The sequence below is a fragment of the Cyanistes caeruleus genome, chromosome 33 (assembly GCF_971803275.1).
Source record: "Cyanistes caeruleus chromosome 33, bCyaCae1.hap1.1, whole genome shotgun sequence".
NCBI lineage: Eukaryota > Metazoa > Chordata > Aves > Passeriformes > Paridae > Cyanistes > Cyanistes caeruleus.
This window is the reverse complement of record NC_141734.1, coordinates 821,534-845,234: the sequence shown is the minus strand read 5'-3', so window position 1 is coordinate 845,234 and position 23,701 is coordinate 821,534. Positions and strand designations below refer to the sequence as shown.

The 23,701-nt window shown below is 39.3% G+C and overlaps 1 protein-coding gene across 2 annotated transcripts in view; it reads left to right on the top strand.

The window, feature by feature from the left end:
• The window catches only part of IPO4 (importin 4), a 49,488-nt gene that overhangs the window by 7,579 nt on the left and 18,208 nt on the right, over positions 1–23,701 (top strand). Inside the window, exons 6-15 of one of the 2 annotated variants that reach the window (XM_086870854.1) lie at positions 5,655–5,939; positions 8,999–9,064; positions 9,351–9,452; positions 10,843–10,926; positions 11,044–11,196; positions 12,775–12,828; positions 14,098–14,207; positions 16,930–17,038; positions 18,971–19,106; positions 20,370–20,483. In XM_086870854.1, the coding sequence (XP_086726980.1) occupies positions 5,655–5,939; positions 8,999–9,064; positions 9,351–9,452; positions 10,843–10,926; positions 11,044–11,196; positions 12,775–12,828; positions 14,098–14,207; positions 16,930–17,038; positions 18,971–19,106; positions 20,370–20,483 (1,213 nt within the window). The remainder of the gene's footprint in view (positions 1–5,654; positions 5,940–8,998; positions 9,065–9,350; positions 9,453–10,842; positions 10,927–11,043; positions 11,197–12,774; positions 12,829–14,097; positions 14,208–16,929; positions 17,039–18,970; positions 19,107–20,369; positions 20,484–23,701) is intronic. The other variant, XM_086870855.1, reaches the window with a different exon arrangement.

The following is a 23,701-nucleotide window of genomic DNA, read 5'->3' as shown; positions in this document are numbered from 1 at the left end:
AAAAAAACCACCAAAAAATCCCCCCAAACATGCCCAAAAAACTCCAAAAAAAAAGAAAAAAAATTCCTAAAAAATTCCCAAAAAGCTTCAAAAAAAATCCTAAAAAAATCCCAAAAAACCACCAAAAAATTCCTAAACAAAATCACCAAAAAACTGCAAAAAAATTAAAAAAAATTCCTAAAAAATTTCAAAAAACACCAAAAAATTCCTAAAAAAAATCACAAAAAAACCACCAAAAAATTCCCCCCAAAATGCCCAAAAAACTCCAAAAAAATCCACAAAAAATCCCAAAAAACACCAAAAAATTCCTAAAAAAATCACAAAAAATCACCAAAAAAATTCCTAAAAAAAATCACCAAAAAACTCCAAAAATATTTAAAAAAAATTCCTAAAAAATTCCCAAAAACTCAAAAAAATCCTATAAAAATCACAAAAAACCCACCAAAAAATTCTTAAAAAAAATCCCCAAAAAACTCCAAAAAAATGAAAAAAAATTACTAAAAAATTCCAAAAAACTCAAAAAAAATTCCTAAAAAAAACTCCAAAAAATTCCTAAAAAATAAAAAAAAAATCAAAAAATTCCAAAAAAAAATCCCCCAAAATATCCAAAAAATTCACAAAAAAGCTCCAAAAATTCCTAAAAAATCCCCCCAAAATTTCCTAAAATATTCCCCAAAAAAATCCTAAAAAATCCCAAAAAATAAAAAAAAAAATCCCCAAAAAATTCCTAAAAAATCCTTAAAAAGACACCAAAAAAACCCCAAAAATTCCTAAAAAAATCACAAAAAAATTCAAAAAAATTCCTAAAAAATCTCAGAAAAAATCAAGAAAATTCCTTAAAAAATGACAAAAAAAATCCAAAAAATTCCCCAAAAAATCCCCCCAAAATTCCTAAAAAAATCCCGAGAAACTCAAAAAAAATCCTAAAAAATCAAAAAAAAATCCCAAAAAATCTCCAAAAATCCCCAAAATCCCCAAAAATCCCCAAAATTCTCAAAAATTCCCTCAAATCCCAAAAACCCCCAAATAATTCCCATTTTCCCTCCTGCAGGCGGCTCTGCGCTTCCTGGGCGTGGCGCTGGGCGTGGCCGGCCCCGCCCTGATCCCAAAATCTCCTCAAAAATCCCCAAAAAATTCCCCAAAAAATTCCTAAAAAAAATCCCAAAAAAATCCCCCAAAAAATCCCAAAAAATTCCCAAAAAAATCCCAAAAAATTCCTAAAAAATTCCTAAAAAATCCTTAAAAACTCAAAAAAAATCCTAAAAAAAAATCACAAAAAAATTCAAAAAAATCCAGAAAAAATTCCTTAAAAAATCACAAAAAAAATTCCAAAAATTTCCTAAAAAAATCCACAAAAAATTCCTAAAAAATCCCCAAAAATTCCTAAAAAATCCCAAAAAATTCCTAAAAAAATCGCAAAAAACTCAAAAAAAATCCTAAAAAATCAAAAAAAATCCCAAAAAATTCCCAAAAATCCCCAAATTCCCCAAAAATCCCCAAAATTCCCCAAAAAATCCCAAAACTTCCCTCAAATCCCAAAATCCCCCCAAATAATTCCCATTTTCCCTCCTGCAGGCGGCTCTGCGCTTCCTGGGCGTGGCCCTGGGCGTGGCCGGCCCCGCCCTGATCCCAAAATCGCCTCAAAAATCCCCAAAAAATTCCCCAAAAACCTTTAAAAAAACCCAAAAAATCCCAAAAAAAATCCCCAAAAATTCACAAAAAATTCCCAAAAAACTCAAAAAAAATTCCTAAAAAATAAAAAAAAACCCTTAAAAAACTCCTAAAAAAATCCCCAAAAATATCCCAAAAAATTCACAAAAAAGCTCCAAAAAATTCCTAAAAAATCCCCCCAAAAATTCCTAAAATATTCCCCAAAAAATCCCAAAAAATCAAAAAAAAAATCCCGAAAAAATTCCTAAAAAATCCTTAAAAAGTCACAAAAAAAACCCAAAAATTCCTTAAAATATCCCAAAAAAAATTCCTAAAAAATCCCCCAAAACTCAAAAAAAATCCTAAATAAAAAAATCACAAAAAAATTTCCAAAAAATCCTGAAAAAATTCTTAAAAAACCACCAAAAAAATAAAAAAAATCCTAAAAAAACCCACAAAAAATTCCAAAAAAATCCTAAAAAAATCATAAAAAAACCACCAAAAAATTCCTAAAAAAAGTCACCAAAAATTCCTAAAAAATTCCTAAAAAATCCTTAAAAACTCAAGAAAAATACTAAAAAAAAACCACAAAAAAATTTCCAAAAAATCCAGAAAAAATTCCTTAAAAATTCACAAAAAAAATTCCAAAAAATTCCTAAAAAAATCCACAAAAAAAATCCCAAAAATTCCTAAAAAATCCTAAAAAATTCCTAAAAAATCCGAAAAAATTCAAAAAAAAATCCAAAAAAACCTCAAAAAAAATCCTAAAAAAATCCCAAAAAAAATCCCAAAAATCCCCCAAAAAATCCCCAAAAATCCCCAAAAAAATCCCCAAAAAAATCCCGAAAAATCCCTAAAAAAATCCCAAAAAATCTCCAAAAATCCCCAAAATCCCCAAAAAAATCCCCAAAAATCCCCCCAAAATTCCCAAAATTCCCAAAAAAGTTCCCAAAATTCCCTCAAATCCCAAAAACCCCCAAAATCCCCCCCAAATAATTCCCATTTTCCCTCCTGCAGGCGGCTCTGCGCTTCCTGGGCGTGGCGCTGGGCGTGGCCGGCCCCGCCCTGATCCCAAAATCGCCTCAAAAATCCCCAAAAAATTCCCCAAAAAATTCCTAAAAAAAATCCCAAAAAAATCTCCCAATAATTCCTGAAAAATTCAAAAAAATCCCAAAAAATTCCTAAAAAATCCACAAAAAACTCAAAAAAAATCCTAAAAAATCCAAAAAAATTCCCCAAAAATTCACAAAAAATTCCCAAAAAAATCCCAAAAAGTTCACAAAAAAGCTTCAAAAAATTCCTAAAATATCAAAAAAACCCCTCAAAAAACTCCTGAAAAAATCCCCAAAAATATCCCAAAAAATTCACAAAAAAGCTCCAAAAAATTCCTAAAAAATCCCCCCAAAAATTCCTAAAATATTCCCCAGAAAATCCTAAAAAATCCCAAAAAATCAAAAAAAATCCCCAAAAAATTCCTAAAAAATCCTTAAAAAGTCACCAAAAAAACCCCAAAAATTCCTTAAAATATCACAAAAAAATCCACAAAAAATTCCTAAAAAAATCCACAAAAAATTCCTAAAAACCTTTAAAAAAATCCCAAAAAATCCCAAAAAAATTCCTAAAAAAATCCAAAAAAAATCCCAAAAAATTCACAAAAAAATCCAAAAAAAATCCCAAAAAATTCACAAAAAATTCCCCAAAAAACCCCAAAAAATTCCTAAAAATTTTTTAAAAATCTCCAAAAAATTCCTAAAAAAAAATCTCCCAATAATTCCTGAAAAATTCCAAAAAATCCTTAAAAAATCACAAAAAAACCCCCCAAAATTCCTTAAAATATCACAAAAAAATTCAAAAAAATTCCTAAAAAAAATCCTAAAAAAAATCACAAAAAAATTCCAAAAAATCCAGAAAAAACTCCTAAAAAAATAACAAAAAAAATCCAAAAAATTCCTAAAAAATCCACAAAAAATTCCTAAAAAATCTCAGAAAAAATCCAAAAAATTCCTTAAAAAATCACAAAAAAAAATCCAAAAAATTCCACAAAAATTCCTAAAAAAAATCCTGAAAAACTCAAAAAAAATCCTAAAAAATCCCCAAAATTCCCCAAAAATCGCCAAAATTCCCCAAAAAATCCCAAAACTTCCCTCAAATCCCAAAATCCCCCCCAAATAATTCCCATTTTCCCTCCTGCAGGCGGCTCTGCGCTTCCTGGGCGTGGCCCTGGGCGTGGCCGGCCCCGCCCTGATCCCAAAATCGCCTCAAAAATCCCCAAAAAATTCCCCAAAAACCTTTAAAAAATCCCCAAAAAATCCCCAAAAAATTCCAAAAAATTCACAAAAAATTTCCAAAAAAATTCCAAAAAATTCCTAAAAAAAATCTCCCAATAATTCCTGAAAAATTCAAAAAAATCCCAAAAAATTCCTAAAAAATTCCTAAAAAATCCTTAAAAACTCAAAAAAAATCCTAAAAAAAACCACAAAAAAATTTCCAAAAAATCCAAAAAAATTCCTAAAAAGTCTCAGAAAAAATCCAAAAAATTCCTTAAAAAAATCACAAAAAAAATCCAAAAAATTCCCCCAAAAATCCCCAAAAATTCCTAAAAAAATCCCGAAAAACTCAAAAAAAATCCTAAAAAATCCCGAAAAAATCCCAAAAAATTCACAAAAAATTTACAAAAAAATCCCAAAAAATTCCTAAAAAATCCTTAAAAAGTCACCAAAAAAACCCCCAAAAATTCCTTAAAAAATCCCCCAAAACTCAAAAAAAATCCTAAAAAATCACAAAAAAAATCCAGAAAATTCCTAAAAAATCTCAGAAAAAATCCAAAAAATTCCCCAAAAAATCCCCCCAAAATTCCTAAAGAAATCCCGAAAAACTCAATAAAAATCCTAAAAAATCCAAAAAAAATCCCAAAAAATCTCCAAAAATCCCCAAAATCCCCAAAAATCCCCAAAATTCTCAAAAATTCCCTCAAATCCCAAAATCCCCCCAAATAATTCCCATTTTCCCTCCTGCAGGCGGCTCTGCGCTTCCTGGGCGTGGCTCTGGGCGTGGCCGGCCCCGCCCTGATCCCAAAATCGCCTCAAAAATCCCAAAAAAATTCCCCAAAAACCTTTACAAAATCCCAAAAAATCCAAAAAAAATCCCAAAAAATTCACAAAAAATTTCCAAAAAAATTCCAAAAAATTCCTAAAAAAAATCTCCCAATAATTCCTGAAAAATTCAAAAAAATCCCAAAAAATTCCTAAAAAATTCCTAAAAAATCCTTAAAAACTCAAAAAAAAATCCTAAAAAAAACCACAAAAAAATTTCCAAAAAATCCAAAAAAATTCCTAAAAAGTCTCAGAAAAAATCCAAAAAATTCCTTAAAAAAATCACAAAAAAAATCCAAAAAATTCCCCCAAAAATCCCCAAAAATTCCTAAAAAAATCCCGAAAAACTCAAAAAAAATCCGAAAAAATCCCGAAAAAATCCCAAAAAATTCACAAAAAATTTACAAAAAAATCCCAAAAAATTCCTAAAAAATCCTTAAAAAGTCACCAAAAAAACCCCCAAAAATTCCTTAAAAAATCCCCCAAAACTCAAAAAAAATCCTAAAAAATCACAAAAAAAATCCAAAAAATTCCTAAAAAATCTCAGAAAAAATCCAAAAAATTCCCCAGAAAATCCCCCCAAAATTCCTAAAAAATCCCAAAAAATTCCAAAAAAATCCAAAAAAAACTCAAAAAAAATCCTAAAAAATCCCCCAAAAAATCCCAAAAATCCCCAAAAATCCCCCAAAAAATCCCCAAAAATCCCCAAAAAATCCCCAAAAATCCCTAAAAAAATCCCCAAAAATCCCCAAAAAATCCCAAAAATCCCCAAAAAAATCCCCAAAAATCCCCAAAAAAATCCCAAAAAATCCCAAAAATCCCCCAAAAATCCCCAAAAAATCCCCAAAATTCCCTCAAATCCCAAAATCCCCCCAAAATCCCCCCAAATAATTCCCATTTTCCCTCCTGCAGGCGGCTCTGCGCTTCCTGGGCGTGGCACTGGGCGTGGCCGGCCCCGCCCTTTCCGGCCGAGGCTCTGCCCTTTCCGGCCGAGGCTCCGCCCTTTCCGGCCGAGGCTCCGCCCTTTCCGGCCGAGGCTCCGCCCTTTCCGGCCGAGGCTCCGCCCTTTCCGGCCGAGGCTCCGCCCTTTCCGGGCTGTGCCGGGCGGGGCTCGGAGCCCGCGACGATCCCGGGATTCTCGGAGCCGCCCTGGGAGCCCTGGGGGCGCTGGCGGCCGCCCTGGGAGCCAAAAAAACCGTGAGTGACCCCAAATCTGGGGGTTTTCACCCAAAATTTGGGGGTTGGGACACAAAATTTGGAATTTTTGAAACAAAATTTGGGATTTTTGAAACAAAATTTGGGGCTTTTCACCCAAAATTTGGGGGTTTGGACCCAAAATTTGGATTTTTTGACAAAAAATTTGGGGGTTTTGATCCAAAATTTGGAATTTTTGGCCCAAAATTTGGGATTTTTGACCCAAAATTTGGGGTTTTGGACCCAAAATTTTGGATTTTTGATCCAAAATCTGGATTTTTAACCCAAAATTTGGGATTTTTGGCCCAAAATTTGGGACTTTTAAACCAAAATTTGGATTTTTAACCCAAAATTGAGGGGTTTTCAGCCAAAATTTGGGATCTTTAAACCAAAATTTGAGATTTTTGACACAAAATTTGGAGTTTTGGTCACAAAATTTGGATTTTTTGACACAAAATTTGGAATTTTTGACCCAAAACTTGGAATTTTTGACCCAAAATTTGGGGTTTTTGACCCAAATTTGGGATTTTTAACCCAAAATTTGGATTTTTTGACCCAAAATTTGGAATTTTTGATCCAAAATTGAGGGGTTTTGAGCCAAAATTTGGGATTTTTTACCCAAAATTTGGGATTTTTTGACCCAAATTTGGGGATTTTGAGCCAAAATTTGGATTTTTTGGCCCAAAATTTGGGATTTTTGACCCAAAATTTGGGATTTTTGACCCAAAATTTGGGATTTTTGACCCAAAATTTGGGACTTAAACCAAAATTTGGATTTTTAACCCAAAATTGAGGGGTTTTGAGCCAAAATTTGGATTTTTAACACAAAATTTGGAATTTTTGACCCGAAATTTGCATTTTTTGGACCAAAATTTGTTATTTTTGACAGAAATTTTGGAATTTTTGACCCAAATTTGGACTTTTTGACTCAAGATTTGGAGTTTTTCACCCAAAATTTGGGATTTTTGCCACAAAATTTGGGATTTTTGACCCAAATTTGGGATTTTTGACCCAAAATTTGGATTTTTTGACCCAAATTTGGATTTTTTGACCCAAAATTTGAGATTTTTGACACAAAATTTGTAGTTTTGGACACAAAATTTGGATTTTTTGACTCAAAATTTGGAATTTTTGACCCAAAATTTGGGATTTTGACCCAAAATTTGAATTTTTGACACAAAATTCGGGATTTTTGCGACAAAATTTGGGGTTTTTCAGCCAAAATTTGGGGGTTTTGACCCAAAATTGAGGGGTTTGGACCCAAAATTTGGATTTTTTGACCCAAAATTTGGAATTTTTGACCCAAATTTGGATTTTTGACCCAAAATTTGGGGGTTTTGACCCCAAATTTGGGACTTTTAAACCAAAATTTGGATTTTTAACCCAAAATTGAGGGGTTTTGAGCCAAAATTTGGGATCTTTAAACAAAAATTTGGCGTTTTTGACCCAAATTTGGGATTTTTGACTCAAAGTTTGGGATTTTTGAGACAAAATTTGGGGATTTTGACCCAAAATTTGGATTTTTTAATGCAAAATTGAGAGGTTTGATGCAAAATTTGGATTTTTTGACCCGAAATTTGAGATTTTTGACACAAAATTTGGAATTTTTGATCCAAATTTGGGGGTTTTGACACAGAATTGAGGAGTTTGGCCCAAAATTTGGGATTTTTAAACCAAAATTTGGGTTTTTCGCCCAAAATTTGGGGGTTTTGACCCAAATTTGGCGTTTTGGACCCAAAATTTGGATTTTTTGACCCAAAATTTGGGGGTTTTGATACAAAATTTGGATTTTTCACCCAAAATTTGGGATTTTGGACCCAAAATTTGGATTTTTTGACACAAAATTTGGATTTTTTAACCCAAAATTGAGGGGTTTTGAGCCAAAATTTGGATTTTTTGGACCAAAATTTGGAATTTTTCACCCAAAATTTGGGGTTTTTCACCCAAAATTTGGATTTTTTGACAAAAAATTGGAGTTTTTTGACCCAAAATCGGGATTTTTTTTGCCCCAAAATTCATATTTTTGGACACAAATTTTGGGGTTTTTGGAGCAAAATTTGGAGTTTTTGGGGTAAAAATTGGGAATTTTGACAAAAATGGGAATTTTTTGGGGTAAAAAATGGGAATTTTGGGTTAAAAATGTGAATTTTTGGGGTTAAAAATGGGAATTTTTTGGGGTAAAAATGGGAATTTTTTGGGGTAAAAAATGAAAATTTTTGGGTTAAAAAATGGGAATTTTTGGGGTTAAAAAATGGGAATTTTTGGGATAAAAATTGGGAATTTTTGGGTTAAAAAATGGGAATTTTGGGTTAAAAAATGGGAATTTTTGGGGTTAAAAATGGGAATTTTTTGGGTTAAAAATGGGAATTTTTTGAGTTAAAAAATGTGAATTTTGGGGTTAAAAAATGGGAATTTTTGGGGTTAAAAATGGGAATTTTTTGGGTTAAAAATGGGAATTTTTTGAGTTAAAAAATGTGAATTTTGGGGTTAAAAAATGGGAATTTTTGGGGGGAAAAAATGGGAATTTTTTGGGTTAAAAATGGGAATTTTTGGGTTAAAAAATGGGAATTTTTGGGGTTAAAAATGGGAATTTTTGGGTTAAAAAATGGGAATTTTTGGGATAAAAATTGGGAATTTTTGGGTTAAAAAATGGGAATTTTTTGGGGTTAAAAATAGGGAATTTTTGGGTTAAAAAATGAGAATTTTGGGGGTAAAAAATGGGAATTTTTGGGTTAAAAATGGGAATTTTGGGGTTAAAAAATGGGAATTTTTGGGTTAAAAATGGGAATTTTTGGGTTAAAAATGGGAATTTTTTGGGTTAAAAATGGGAATTTTGGGTTAAAAATTGGGAATTTTTGGGATTAAAAAATGGGAATTTTTGGGTTAAAAAATGGGAATTTTTGGGTTAAAAAATGGGAAGTTTGGGTTAAAAAATGAGAATTTTTGGGGTTAAAAAAATGAGAATTTTTGAGGCTAAATCCCCAATTTTGGGGAGTTTTTAACCCTTTTTTTTGCAGTTTTTTAACCCAAATTTTCCCTTTTTTTTTTTTTTTTTTCCCCAGAAATTCCTTCAATCTCTGGTCCCTGAAATCCTCCAGGCTCTCCAGGATCTCCTGAACATGGATGAGGTAAAATTTTGGGGAAAAAAGGGAAAGATTTGGGAAAAAAATTGGGGAAAAAATGGAAAAAAATTGGAAAAAATCCAAAAAAAATCCAAAAAAAATTGGAAAAAATCCAAAAAAAATCCAAAAAAAATTCAAAAAAATTCCAAATTTAGGGAAAATCCAGGGAAAAATTTATGGCTAAAATGGTGAAATTTGAAGGAAAAAATCTGAAGTTAAAATTCTGGAGAATTTTGGGAAAATTTGGGGTTAAAAATGAGGAAATTTTGGGTCGAATTCCGGGAATTTCCAGGATCGCGGCGCCGACGCTCTGGAAGTCCTGGATGAATTCTTGGAAGCCAATCCTGAATCCATGATCCCACACCTCAGGCCCATGCTGGAGCTTTGCCTTCAGGTAAATCCCAAAAATTGGGAGTTTTCCAGCAGAAATTTGGGAATTTTTAAACCAAAATTTGGGATTTTTGGCCCAAAATGGAATTGGGACACCAGGTCTACCCATTGAAATCAATGGGATGGGAAGGACATCAAGTCTACCCATTGAAATCAATGGGATGGGAGGGACATCAGGTCTACCCATTGAAATCAATGGGATGGGAGGGACATCAGGTCTACCCATTGAACTCAATGGGACGGGAGGGACATCAGGTCTACCCATTGAAATCAATGGGATTGGAGGGACACCAGGTCTACCCATTGAAATCAATGGGATTGGAAGGATGCCAGGTATACCCATTGAAACTAATAGGATTGGAGGGACATCAGGTCTACCCATTGAAATCAATGGGATGGGAGAGACACCAGGTCTACCCATTGAAAGCAATGGGATGGGAGGGACATCAGGTCTACCCATTGAAATCAATGGGATTGGAGGGATGCCAGGTCTACCCATTGAAACTAATAGGATGTGAGGGACATCAGGTCTACCCATTGAAATCAATGGGATTGGAGGGACAGCAGGTCTACCCATTGAAATCAATGGGGAGAGAAGGGACATCAGGTCTACCCATTGAAATCAATAGGATTGGAGGGAACTCAGGTCTACACATTGAAATCAATGGGGAGAGAAGGGACACCAGGTCTACCCATTAAAGTCAATGGGAATTGTTAGACATCAGGTCTACCCATTGAAGTGAACAGGATTAGAAGGACATCAGGTGTACCCATTATGGTCAATGGGGATGAAGGGACACCAGGTCTACCCACTGAAATCAATGGGGATTATTGGACACCAGGTCTACCATTAAAATTAATGGGATTAGAGGGACATCAGGTCTACCCATTAAGGTCAATGGGGTGAAGGGACACCAGGTCTACCCATTGAAGTCAATGGAGATTATTGGACACCAGGTCTACCCATTGAAATCAATGGGGATTATTGGACACCAGGTCTACCCATTGAAATCAATGGGGATTATTGGACACCAGGTCTACCATTAAAATTAATGGGATTAGAGGGACATCAGGTCTACCCATTAAGGTCAATGGGGTGAAGGGACACCAGGTCTACCCATTGAAGTGAATAGAGATTATTGGACATCAGGTCTACCCATTGAAGTCAATGGAGATTGAAGGGACACCAGGTCTACCCATTGAAGTCAATGGGGATTGAAGGGACACCAGGTCTACCCATTGAAATCAATGGGAATTTAGAGACAGCAGCTCTCCCTTCCATCCCCCCCCCAATTCCCAGGATTTTGGGGCAATTCCCAGGGATTTTTTGGGAATTCCCCCCCCCTTCCCCTGGAGCATTTTTTGGGACTCCCCAGCTGGGATTTCCCCCTCAGGTGGCCGGGGACGAGTGCAGGGGCGACGCCGTGCGAGTTCGGGCGCTGGCCACCGTCACCTTCCTCGCCCAGAAGAGACCCAGGGTGAGACTGGGAGCCACTGGTTTATACTGGGAGCCACTTTCTGACTCCTAAAACCCTCAAAAACGGGTTAAAAACGCTGATTTTCATACTGGTTCTTACTGGTTTTTACTGGTGCAGGCTTTGCTGCGAGGGAACCTCCTCTGCCTCGTCCTCAGGGGGCTCCTGGTCCCTCTTTGTGCCGAAATCCGCCCGGAAAATCCCGATCCCGAGGAAATTTGGGATGAAGATGAAGGGGGACAGGGACCCTGCCCCCGCCACGCCGCCGCCCAGGTGGGAATTCCTAAAAAATTCCCCAAAATCCTGCAGCTTTCCCCATTTTTATTTGGAGTTTTTACCTGTTTTTTGTTGGATTTCGGGGGATTTTTACCATTTATTTGGGAATTTTACCAAATTTGGCAGAATTTTGGGTGAATTTTGAGGATTTTTCCCGTTTTATTGGAATTTTCACAGAGTTTTGGGTGAATTTTGGGGATTTTTCCCATTTTTTGGGGGATTTTTCCCATTTTTGGGGGGAATTTTCCCAAATTTTGCAGAATTTTGTGTGAATTTTGGGGATTTTTTCCCATTTTATTGGGAATTTTCCCAAATTTCACAGAATTTTGGGTGAATTTTGAGGATTTTTCCCATTTTTTTGGGGAATTTTCCCAAATTTTGCAGAATTTTGGGAGAATTTTTAGGATTTTTCCCATTTTATTGAGAATTTTCACAGAATTTTGGGTGAATTTTTGGGATTTTTCCCATTTCTTTGGGACTTTTCCCAAATTTTGGGGATTTTTCCTATTATTTGGGGAATTTTCCCAAATTTGGCAGAATTTTGGATGAATTTTGAGGATTTTTCCCAGTTTTTTGGGAATTTTCAGAGTTTTGGGTGAATTTTGGGGAATTTTTCCCATTTTTTTGGTAATTTTCCCAAATTTCTCTGAGTTTTGGGTGAATTTTGGGGATTTTTCCCATTTTATTGGATTTTTCCCAAATTTTGCAGAATTTTGGGTGAATTTTGGGGATTTTTCCCATTTTATTGGGAATTTTCCCAAATTTTTGGGATTTTTCCCATTTCTTTGGGATTTTTCCCAAATTTTGCAGAATTTTGGGTGAATTTTGGGGATTTTTTCCCATTTATTTGGGAATTTTACCAAATTTTGCAGAATTTTGGGGTGAATTATGGGGATTTTTTCCCATTTTTTTGGGAATTTTCCCAGAGTTTTGGGTGAATCCTGGGGATTTTCCCCATTTTTTGGGGGATTTTGCCCATTTTTTGGGGAATTTTCCCAAATTTCTCCGAGTTTTGGGTGAATTTTGGGGATTTTTCCCATTTTTTCGGGGATTTTTCCCATTTTTGGGGGGAATTTTACCAAATTTGGCAGAATTTTGGGTGAGTTTTGAGGATTTTTCACATTTTATTGGGAATTTTCCCAAATTTTGGGGATTTTTCCCATTTCTTTGGGATTTTTCCCAAATTTGGCAGAATTTTGGGTGAATTTTGGGGATTTTTCCCATTTTTTTGAGGAATTTTCCCACTTTTCACCCATTTCCATCCAATTTATCCCCAAATCCCCCTTTTTCCATGGAGTTTTCCCCAAATTCCCACCATTTTACCCCAAAATTCCCTCACTTTTCCCAAAATCCCCCAAATTTTCCTGGAAATCTTCTCATTTTCCCCCAAAATTTTCCATTTTTAATCAAATTTTAACCCCAAATTTCATCGTTTTGCTGCAAATTTTCCCAATTTTTTTGCTCTTTTCCCATTTTTTTTTAAAGATTCACCAAATTCAGGGAGAAATTCCCAGTTTTTGATGGGAATTTTGCCCAAATTTGGGAGTTTTTGACCCAATTTTCTTCCCCCCTCAGGCTTTGGACGCTTTGGCTCAAGGTTTGCCCCCGGAAAAGCTGCTGAAAGAAGTGGTGAGTTTTGAGGGGAAAAATGGGAATTTTTTAAGGGAATTCTCGGGAATTTGGAGATTTTTGAGAATTTTGGGAATTTTGGGAATTTTTCCCGGATTTTTAAAGTTTTTTTTTAAGGAATTTTTTGGGTTTTTTTACGTCATTTCAGGACCTTTTTTCGGGAAGAATTCGGAGAATCCTGAGGGGAATTTTGGGGAGAATTGTGGAGATTTTGGGGTCAGGGTTGAATTGAAAAAATTGGGAATTTTTGAGGAATTTTTCGGGAATTTTTTTCATTTTTTAAGAATTTTTTTCACATTTTTTTTTAAATTTTCAGGGTGGATTTTTGACCTTTCAGGACCTTTTTTGGGCGGGAATTTCAGAGATCCTGATGGGAATTTTGGGGAGAATTGTGGAGATTTTGGGGTCAGGGTTGAATTTAAAAAATTGGGAATTTTGGGGGAATTTTTTGGGAATTTTTTGGGAATTTTTTGGGAATTTTTCTCATTTTTTAAGAATTTTTTTCACATTTTTTTTTAAATTTTTAAGGTGGATTTTTGACCTTTCAGGACCTTCTTTGGGCGGGAATTTCGGAGATCCTGAGGGGAATTTTGGGTGGAATTTTAAGGATTTTGGGCTCAGGATTTCCTTAATGGATTTGGAATTTTTTTTTACATTTTTAACGAAATTTTTTAATTTTTTAATCCATTTTTTCACGAATTTTAAATATTTTTTCTCGCCCTTTCAGGACCTTTTGAGGTCATTTTACGACTTTTGAGGCGAATTTTAGAAATTTTGGGGTCAGAACGCCCAAAAATCGTAAATTTTGCGTTAAATTCACCAAAACTTGAAAAAAACTCGGTGATTTTCCCCTCAATTTTATTCAAATTTTATTTATTTTTAATCCCGATTTTTTTCCTTATCGACCTTCCAGGACCTTTCCGCATGGAAAACCTGGAAAAATCCGGGAAAAAAAACCCAAAAAACCCTGGAATTTTCCCCTCTTTGGGCGAAAAACGGGAATTTTCCGGCAATTTGATGTTTTTTACACCCCATTTTGGCGCAATTTCCGCGGATTTCGGTGCATTTTGTACCAATTTCCATCAATTCCGGGCCCATTTTCAGGCGTTTTTCGCTAATTCCCGCTCTCTCCACCCGTTTTTCCCCGGTTTTTTTCCCTTTGCCTTCCTCCCCCTCACTCTCCGCTCCCCCCCCGCCCTTCCCCCCCTCATTCCCGCCTGTTTTTTGGGTGAAAATCCGGCGATTTTGGGCTCGGGCCGAACCCGGAAGTTGCCGTTGCTGGAGGGGCCGGGCCGGGGCGGTTCCGCCGGCGGCCGCAAGGGGGCGCTGTTGGCGCTGGCGGCGCTCGCGCGCGGCTGTGGCTCCGCCCTGCGGCAGCGGTGAGGGGCGGGGCCTATGCCCTTATATGGGGAAAAAGGGGCGGGGCTGCGCGGCGGAGGCGGGTTTATGGCCTTATATGGGGAAAATGGGCGGGGTTTCTGCCCTTATATGGGGAAAAGGGGCGGGGCTTCGAGGTGGGGCGGGGTTTGTCCCCTTATATGGGGAAAATGGGTGGGGTTTGTGCCCTTATATGGGAAAATGGGCGGGGTTTCAATGCAGGGGCGGGGTTTGTGCCCTTATATGGGGAATAGGGGGCGGGGCTTGGCGGCAGAGGGGGTTTATGGCCTTAAATGGGGAAAAACGGGCGGGGCTTCGAGGTGGGGCGGGGTTTCTGTCCTTATATGGGGAAAAGGGGGCGGGGTTTGGCGGCAGAGGCGGGTTTATGGCCTTATATGGGGAAAAACGGGCGGGGCTTCAAGGTGGGGCGGGGTTTGTGCCCTTATATGGAAAAAACCGGGGGGGGCTTCAAGGTGGGGCGGGGTTTGTGCCCTTATATGAAGAAAAGGGGGCGGGGTTTGGCGGCAGAGGCGGGTTTATGGCCTTATATGGGGAAAACCGGGCGGGGCTTCGAGGTAAGGCGGGGTTTGTGCCCTTATATGGGGAAAAGGGGGCGGGGCTTGGCGGCAGAGGGGTGTTTATGGCCTTATATGGGGAAAAACGGGCGGGGCTTCAAGGTGGGGCGGGGTTTGTGCCCTTATATGGGGAACAGGGGGCGGGGTTTGGCGGCAGAGGGGGTTTATGGCCTTATATGGGGAAAAACGGGCGGAGCTTCAAGGTGGGGCGGGGTTTGTGCCCTTATATGGGGAAAAGGGGGCGGGGCTTGGCGGCAGAGGCGGATTTATGGCCTTATATGGGGGAAAAGGGGCGGGGCTTCGAGGTGGGGCGGGGTTTGTGCCCTTATATGGGGAAAAGGGGGCGGGGCTTGGCGGCGGAGGCGGGTTTATGGCCTTATATGGGGAAAAACGGGCGGGGCTTCGAGGTGGGGCGGGGTTTGTGCCCTTATATGGAAAAAACCGGGCGGGGCTTCAAGGTGGGGCGGGGTTTGTGCCCTTATATGGGGAAAAGGGGGCGGAGCTTGGCGGCAGAGGCGGATTTATGGCCTTATATGGGGAAAAAGGGGCGGGGCTTCGAGGTGGGGCGGGGTTTGTGCCCTTATATGGGGAAAAGGGGGCGGGGCTTGGCGGCGGAGGCGGGTTTATGGCCTTATATGGGGAAAAGGGGGCGGGGCTTCAAGGTGGGGCGGGGTTTGTGCCCTTATATGGGGAAAATGGGTGGGGTTTGTGCCCTTATATGGGAAAATGGACGGGGTTTCAATGCAGGGGCGGGGTTTGTGCCCTTATATGGGGAAAATGGGCGGGGCTTGGCGGCAGAGGCGGGTTTATGGCCTTATATGGGGAAAAACGGGCGGGGCTTCGAGGTGGGGCGGGGTTTGTGCCCTTATATGGGGAAAAGGGGGCGGGGTTTGGCGGCAGAGGCGGGTTTATGTCCTTATATGGGGAAAATGGGCGGGGTTTCAATGCAGGGGCGGGGTTTGTGCCCTTATATGGGGAAAATAGGTGGGGTTTGTGCCCTTATATGGAAAAACGGGCGGGGCTTCGAGGTGGGTACGGGGTTTGTGCCCTTATATGGGGAAAAGGGGGCGGGGCTTGGCGGCGGAGGCGGGTTTATGGCCTTAAATGGGGAAAAATGGGCGGGGCTTCAAGGTGGGGCGGGGTTTGTGCCCTTATATGGAAAAAACCGGGCGGGGCTTCAAGGTGGGGCGGGGTTTGTGCCCTTATATGGGGAAAATGGGCGGGGTTTCAATGCAGGGGCAGGGTTTGTGCCCTTATATGGGGAAAATGGGCGGGGCTTGGACGCAGGGGCGGGGCTTGTGCCCTTATATGGGGAAAGGGAAGGGACTTAAAGCCTTTTATGGGGTTGTGGGTGGAGCTAACGGCAGGGGGTGGGGTCTATGTCCTTATATAGGGAAAAAGGGGCGGGGCTTGGAGGCAAAGGCAGGGTTACTGCACTTATATGGGAAAAGTGGGCGGGGCTTCGAGGTGGGGCGGGGTTTGTGCCCTTATATGGGGAAAATGGGCGGGGTTTGTTCCCTTATATGGGAAAATGGGCGGGGTTTCAATGCAGGGGTGGGGTTTGTGCCCTTATATGGGGAAAATGGGCGGGGTTTCAATGCAGGGGCGGGGTTTGTGCCCTTATATGGGGAAAGGGAAGGGGCTTAAAGCCTTTTATGGGGTTGTGGGTGGAGCTAAAGGCAGGGGGTGTGGTCTATGTCCTTATATAGGAAAAAGGGGCGGGGCTTGGAGGCAAAGGCGGGGTTTGTGCCCTTATATGGGGAAAGTGGGCGGGGTTTCAATGCAGGGGCGGGGTTTGTGCCCTTATATTGGGGAAATGGGAGGGGCTTAAAGCCTTTTAAGGGAAAGAGGGCGGGGTTTAAGGGCTGGTGGGTGGGGTTTAACCCAGAAAAGGGGGCGTGGCTTATGGTTCCTCTGGGAGTGGTTTATACTGGTTTGTACTGGTTTAAACTGGTTTATACTGGTTTGGACTGGTTTATACTGGTTTATACTGGTTTGGACTGGTTTATACTGGTTTATACTGGTTTATACTGGTTTAAACTGGTTTATACTGGTTTGTACTGGTTTATACTGGTTTAAACTGGTTTATACTGGTTTAAACTGGTTTAAACTGGTTTGAACTGGTTTATACTGGTTTGTACTGGTGCAGGTTCCTGGCCCCGGTGCTGGGGGCCCTGCGGGGGGGCCTGGGAGACCCCGACGGTGCCGTCAGGGGGGCGGCGGCGGCGGCGCTGAGGGAGCTGAGGGAGGAGCTGCAGGTACCGGTTTATACTGGTTTATACTGGTTTATACTGGTTTATACTGGTTTATACTGGGAGGGGTTTGGATGATTTTTTTAGGGAATTTTTAGGGAATTTTTTGGGAATTTTTGGGGAATTTTTGAGGAATTTTCAGGGAATTTTTAGGGAATTTTTGGGGAATTTTGGGGGAATTTTTAAAGGGTTTTGAGGGAATTTTTTTTGAATTTTTATGGAATTTTTGGGGATTATTTGAGGAATTTTTTGAGGAATTTTTGAGACAATTTTGGGGAATTTTTAGGGAATTTTTGAGGAATAATCAGGGAATTTTTGGGGAATTTTTAGGGAATTTTTGTGGAATTTTTTGGGAATTTTTAAGGAAATTTTAGGGAATTTTTGAGGAATTTTTAAGGGATTTTGAGGGAATTTTTGGGGAATTTTAAGGGAATTTTGGAGGAATTTTTAAGGATTTTTTTTGGAGTTTTTGAGGAATTTTTTGGGAATTTTTGAGGAATTTTTGAGAATTTTTAGGGAATTTTTGAGGAAATTTTGGGTGAAATTTTGGGAATTTTTTGGTGAAATTTTGGGAATTTTGGGTGAAATTTTGGGAATTTTTGGGAAATTTTGGGAATTTTTGGGTGAAATTTTGGGAATTTTGGGGTGAAATTTTGCGAATTTTTATTGGAAATTTTGGGAATTTTGGGGTGAAATTTTGGGAATTTTTGGGTGAAATTTTGGGAATTTTTGGGTGAAATTTTGGGAATTTTGGGTGAAATTTTGGGAATTTTTGGGGTGAAATTTTGGGAATTTTTGGGTGAAATTTTGGGAATTTTGGGGTGAAATTTTGGGAATTTTTTGATGAAATTTTGGGAATTTTTGGGTGAAATTTTGGGAATTTTGGGGTGAAATTTTGGGAATTTTTTGGTGAAATTTTGGGAATTTTTTGATGAAATTTTGGGAATTTTTTGGGTGAAATTTTGGGAATTTTGGGTGAAATTTTGGGAATTTTTTTGTGAAATTTTGGGAATTTCTGGGGTGAAATTTTGGGAATTTTGATGGGAATTTTTGGGAATTTTTGGGTGAAATTTTGGGAATTTTTTGGGTGAAATTTTGGGAATTTTTGGGTGAAATTTTGGGAATTTTTTGGGTGAAATTTTGGGAATTTTTTTGGGAATTTTTGGGAATTTTGGGGTGAAATTTTGGGAATTTTTTGGGTGAAATTTTGGGAATTTTTGGGTGAAATTTTGGGAATTTTGATGGGAATTTTTGGGAATTTTGGGGTGAAATTTTGGGAATTTTTGGGTGAAATTTTGGGAATTTTTGGGTGAAATTTTGGGAATTTTTGGCTGAAATTTTGAGATTTTTTGGGTGAAATTTTGGGAATTTTTTGGGTGAAATTTTGGGAATTTTTGGGGGAAATTTTTGGAATTTTGGGGTGAAATTTTGGGAATTTTTTGGGTGAAATTTTAGGAATTTTGGGGTGAAATTTTGGGAATTTTTGGGTGAAATTTTGGGAATTTTGGGGTGAAATTTTGGGAATTTTTGGGGTGAAATTTTGGGAATTTTGGGGTGAAATTTTGGGAATTTTGGGGTGAAATTTTGGGAATTTTTTGGGTGAAATTTTGGGAATTTTGGGGTGAAATTTTGGGAATTTTTGGGTGAAATTTTGGGAATTTTTGGGGTGAAATTTTGGGAATTTTTGGGTGAAATTTTGGGAATTTTGGGGTGAAATTTTGGGAATTTTTGGGTGAAATTTTGGGAATTTTGGGGTGAAATTTTGGGAATTTTTTGGGTGGAATTTTGGGAATTTTTGGGTGAAATTCTGGGAATTTTTGGGTGAATTTTTGGGAATTTTTTGGGGAAATTTTGGGAATTTTGGGGTGAAATTTTGGGATTTTTTGGCTGAAATTTTGGGAATTTTGGGGTGAAATTTTGGGAATTTTTCGGGATCAGCCCGAGGTGGCTCCGCTGGCGGCCGAGGCCCTCCCCAGGATTTTGGGGGAATTTTGGGGCTCCCGGAATTCCGGGAATTCCCCAAATCCCGACCCCAGGTCCTGGTTCGTGCTGGAGACGCTGCTGGAGGCGCTGGGTGAGGAATTCCGGGGGAAAAAAATGGGATTTGGGGAAAAAACGGGAAAAATTTGGGAAAAAATGGGGATTTTGGGGGGAAAAATGGGGATTTTGGGGGAAATTTGGGAAAATTTGGGAATTTTGGGGGAAAAAAGGGAAAAATTTGGGAAAAAAATGGGAATTTTGGGAAAAAAATGGGGATTTTGGGGGGAAAAATGGGAAAAATTTGTGAAAAAATGTGGATTTTGGGGGAAATTTGGGGATTTTGGGGAAAAAAATGGGGAATTTTGGGGAAAAATGGGAATTTTGGGAGAAATTTGGGAATTTTGGGGGGGAAAATGGGAAAAATTTGGGAAAAAATGGGGATTTTAGGGAAGAAAATGGGAATTTTGGGGAAAAAATGGGGATTTTGAGGGGAATACTGGGAATTTTGGGGGAAATTTGGGAAAATTTGGGAATTTTGGGGAAAAAAAAGGGAAAAATTTGGGAAAAAAATGGGAATTTGGGGGAAAAAATAGGGAATTTTGGGGGGAAAATTGGGAATTTGGGGGGGAAATTGGAATTTTGGGAAAAAAATGGGAATTTTGGGGGAAAAAATGGAAATTTTGGGAAAAAAATGGGGATTTTGGGTTAAAAAATGGGGATTTTGGGGGAAATTTGGGAAATTTGGGGGGAAAAATGGGGATTTTGGGGAAAAAATGGGGATTTTGGGGAGAAAATTGGGAAAAATTTGGAAAAAAATGGGAATTTTGGGGAAAAATTTGGGAATTTTGGGGAGAAAATTGGGAATTTTGGGAAAAAACTGGCGATTTTGGGGGGAAAAAATGGGAATTTTAGCGGAATTTTGGGAAAAAAGTTGGGAATTTTGGGGGAAAAATGGGGATTTTGGGGGAAATTTGGGAAATTATGAAGAAAAATTGGGAATTTTGGGGAAAATTCGAGAATTTTGGGGGGAAAATTTGGGGGGAAATTGGGAATTTTTGGAAAAAACGGGAATTTTGGAGAAAAATTGAGAATTTGGGGGGGAAATTTGGGGATTTTGGGGAAAAATTTGGGAATTTTGGGGGGAAATTTGGGGAGAAAATTGGGAATTTTGGGAATTCTTTGGAAAAGTGGGAAAACTTGACGGATTTTTGGGGTAAAATCCTGGAATTTTGGGGGAAAAATGAGGGAAATTTGTGAATTTTGAAGGATTTTCGGGGTAAAATCCTGGGATTTTGGGGAAATGTTGGATTTGGGGTGGGATTTTGGGGTGAATTTGTGTTTTTTTGGGGCTGGGCAGGGGAGGGGGTTCAGCCCTGGCTGCCCCAGGTGATTCCCAGGATTTTGGGAGCTTTGGAGGCGTCGGAGCCGGAGCGGAGCCGGGAGCTGGCGCTGAGCGCGCTGCACGCGCTGGGTGAGGGCCGGGAACACCCCCAAACACCCTGAAACAGCCCAAACTGCCCCAAAACTGCCCAAAAACAGCCAAAAACTGCCCAAAAATACCCAGAAACACCCCAAAAACACCCCAGAACAGCCCAAACTGCCCCAAAACTGCCCAAAAACACCCCGAAAATACCCCAGAACTGCCCAAAAACACCCAGAAACAGCCCAAAACAGCCCAGAAACAGCCCAAAAATACCCAAAACCAGCCAAAAATACCCCAAAAATACCCAGAAACACCCAAAACTGCCCCAAAACTGCCCAAAACTGCCCAAAAACTGCCCAAAAACAGCCAAAAACACCCAAAACAGCCCAAAACTGCCCAAAACTGCCCAAAACTGCCTAAAAACACCCAGAAACAGCCCAAAAACACACAGAAACAGCCCAAAATTGCCTAAAAACTGCCCAAAACAGCCCAAAACTGCCCAAAAATACCCAGAAATACCAAAAAACACCCAAAACCAGCCTGAAACAGCCCAAACTGCCTCAAAACTGCCCAAAAACACCCAGAAACAGCCCAAAAACACCCAAAAACAGCCCAAAAACACCCAAAACCAGCCCAAAACTGCCCGAAACAGCCAAAAAATACCCAGAAACACCCAAAAATACCCCAGAAACACCCAGAAACACCCAAAAACTGCCTAAAACTGCCCCAAAACTGCCCAAAAACAGCCAGAAACACCCAAAAACAGCCAAAAACACCCGAAAATACTCAAAAACAGTCAAAAACACCCCAAAAATACCCAGAAACAGCCCAAAACTGCCCAAAACACCCAAAAACACCCAGAAACACCTAAAACTGCCCAAAACAACCCAAAAACTGCCCAAAACCAGCCCAAAAATACCCAGAAACAGCCCAAAACCAGCCAAAAACACCCAAAAACTGCCCAAAAACACCCAAAAACACCCAAAAACTGCCCAAAAACAGCCCAAAACAACCAGAAACAGCCCAAAAACACCCAGAAACAACCAGAAACAACCCAAAAACACCCAAAAACTGCCCAAAACCAGCCCAAAACTGCCCAAAACACCCAAAAACAACCAGAAACACCCAAAACCAGCCCAAAACTGCCCCAAAACTGCCCAAAAACAGCCAGAAACACCCAAAAACACCCAAAAACTGCCCAAAACACCCGAAAATACCCCAAAAACAGCCCAAAACACCCCAAAAATACCCAGAAACAGCCCAAAAACACCCAAAAACTGCCCAAAACTGCCCAAAAACAGGTCCAAAAACAGCCAAAAACACCCGAAAATACCCCAAAAACACCCAGAAACAGCCCAAAAACACTCCAGAACAGCCCAAAAGAACCAAAACCAGCCCCAAAACAACCCCAGAAATACCCAAAAACAGCCAAAAACCCAAAAATACCCCAAAAATACCCAGAAACAGCCCAAAACCAGCCCAAAACCAACCAAAACAGCCCAAAACCACCCAAAAATACCCCAAAACTGCCCAAAACCAGCCAGAAACACCCAAAAACACCCAGAAACAGCCCAAAACTGCCTAAAAACACCCAGAAACACCCCAAAAAAACCAGAAACAGCCCAAAATTGCCTAAAAACTGCCCAAAACAGATCAAAACAGCCCAAAACTGCCCAAAAATACCCAGAAATACCAAAAAACACCCAAAAACACCCAAAACCAGCCCCAAAACACCCAAAAACACCCAAAAACACCCCAAAAATACCCAGAAACACCCCAAAACCAGCCCAAAACACCCCAAAAATACCCAAAATCAGCCCAAAACTGACCAAAACAATCGAAACCAGCCCAAAAATACCCAAAAACACCCAAAACACCCCAAAAATACCCCAAAACTGCCCAAAAACAGCCCAAAACAACCAGAAACAGCCTAAATCAGCCCAAAAACACCCCAAAACAGCCCAAAAATACCCAGAATCAGCCCAAAACAACACAAAAACAGCCCAAAAACAGCCAAAAACACTCGAAAATACCCCAAAAACACCCAAAACCAGCCCAAAACTGCCCAAAAATACCCAGAAACACCCAAAACACCCGAAAACACCCCAAACCCAACCAAAACAGGCCAAAAACACCCAAAAACGCCCCAAAAACCACCCAGAAACACCCAAAAATACCCCAAAACCAGCCAGAAACAGCCCAAAACTGCCCAAAACACCCAAAAACACCCACAAACACCTAAAACTGCCCAAAACAACCCAAAACCAGCCCAAAAATATCCAGAAACAGGCCAAAAACACCCAAAAACACCCAAAAACAGCCCAAAAACACCCGAAAACACCCCAAAAATACCCCAAAAACACCAAAACCCAACCAAAAGAGCCCAAAAACACCGAAAAAACAACGAAAACACCCAGAAACACCCCAAAACCAGCCCAAAACTGCCCAAAATAGGCCAAAAACAGCCAGAAACACCCAAAAATACCCCAAAAACACCCAAAAGAACCCAAAAACACCCCAAAAATGACCAAAACACCCCCAAAATACCCAAAATTTCCGGGAATTTCACCAGATTTTTCCTGGGATTTTCCCGGATTTTTCCAGATTTTTTTCCAGGATTTTCCTGGAATTTTCCCCAGAAATTTCCGGGAATTTTTCCTGGATTTTTCTGGATTTTTCCCAGAATTTTCCCGGAGTTTTCCGGGATTTTTCTCCGGATTTTTCCGGAATTTTCCTGGAATTTTCCGGGATTTTCCCCGGGATTTTTTCCGGAATTTTCCGGGATTTTTCCAGGAATTTTCCCAGAATTTTCCTGGAATTTTCCCAGAAACTTTCTGGAATATTCCAGGATTTTCCCGGGGATTTTTCCCGGAATTTTCCCGGATTTTTCCCAGGATTTTCCCAGGGATTTTTCCAGAATTTCCCGGGATTTTCCCGGAATTTTTCCGGAATTTTCCAGGATTTTTCCAGAATTTTCCAGGAATTTTCCCCAGAAATTTCCGGGACTTTTCCTGGAATTTTCCCGGGATTTTTCTGGAATTTTTCCCGGATTTTTCCTGGATTTTCCCTGGAAATTTCCCAAATTTTTCTGGAATTTTCCGGGATTTTCCCCAGGATTTTCCCGGAATTTTCTGGGATTTTCCTGGATTTTTCCAGATTTTTTCCGGGATTTTTCTTGGGATTTTCCCGGGATTTTCCCAGAATTTTCCTGGAATTTTCCCCAGAAATTTCCGGCAATTTTTCCGGAATTTTCTGGAATTTTCCCA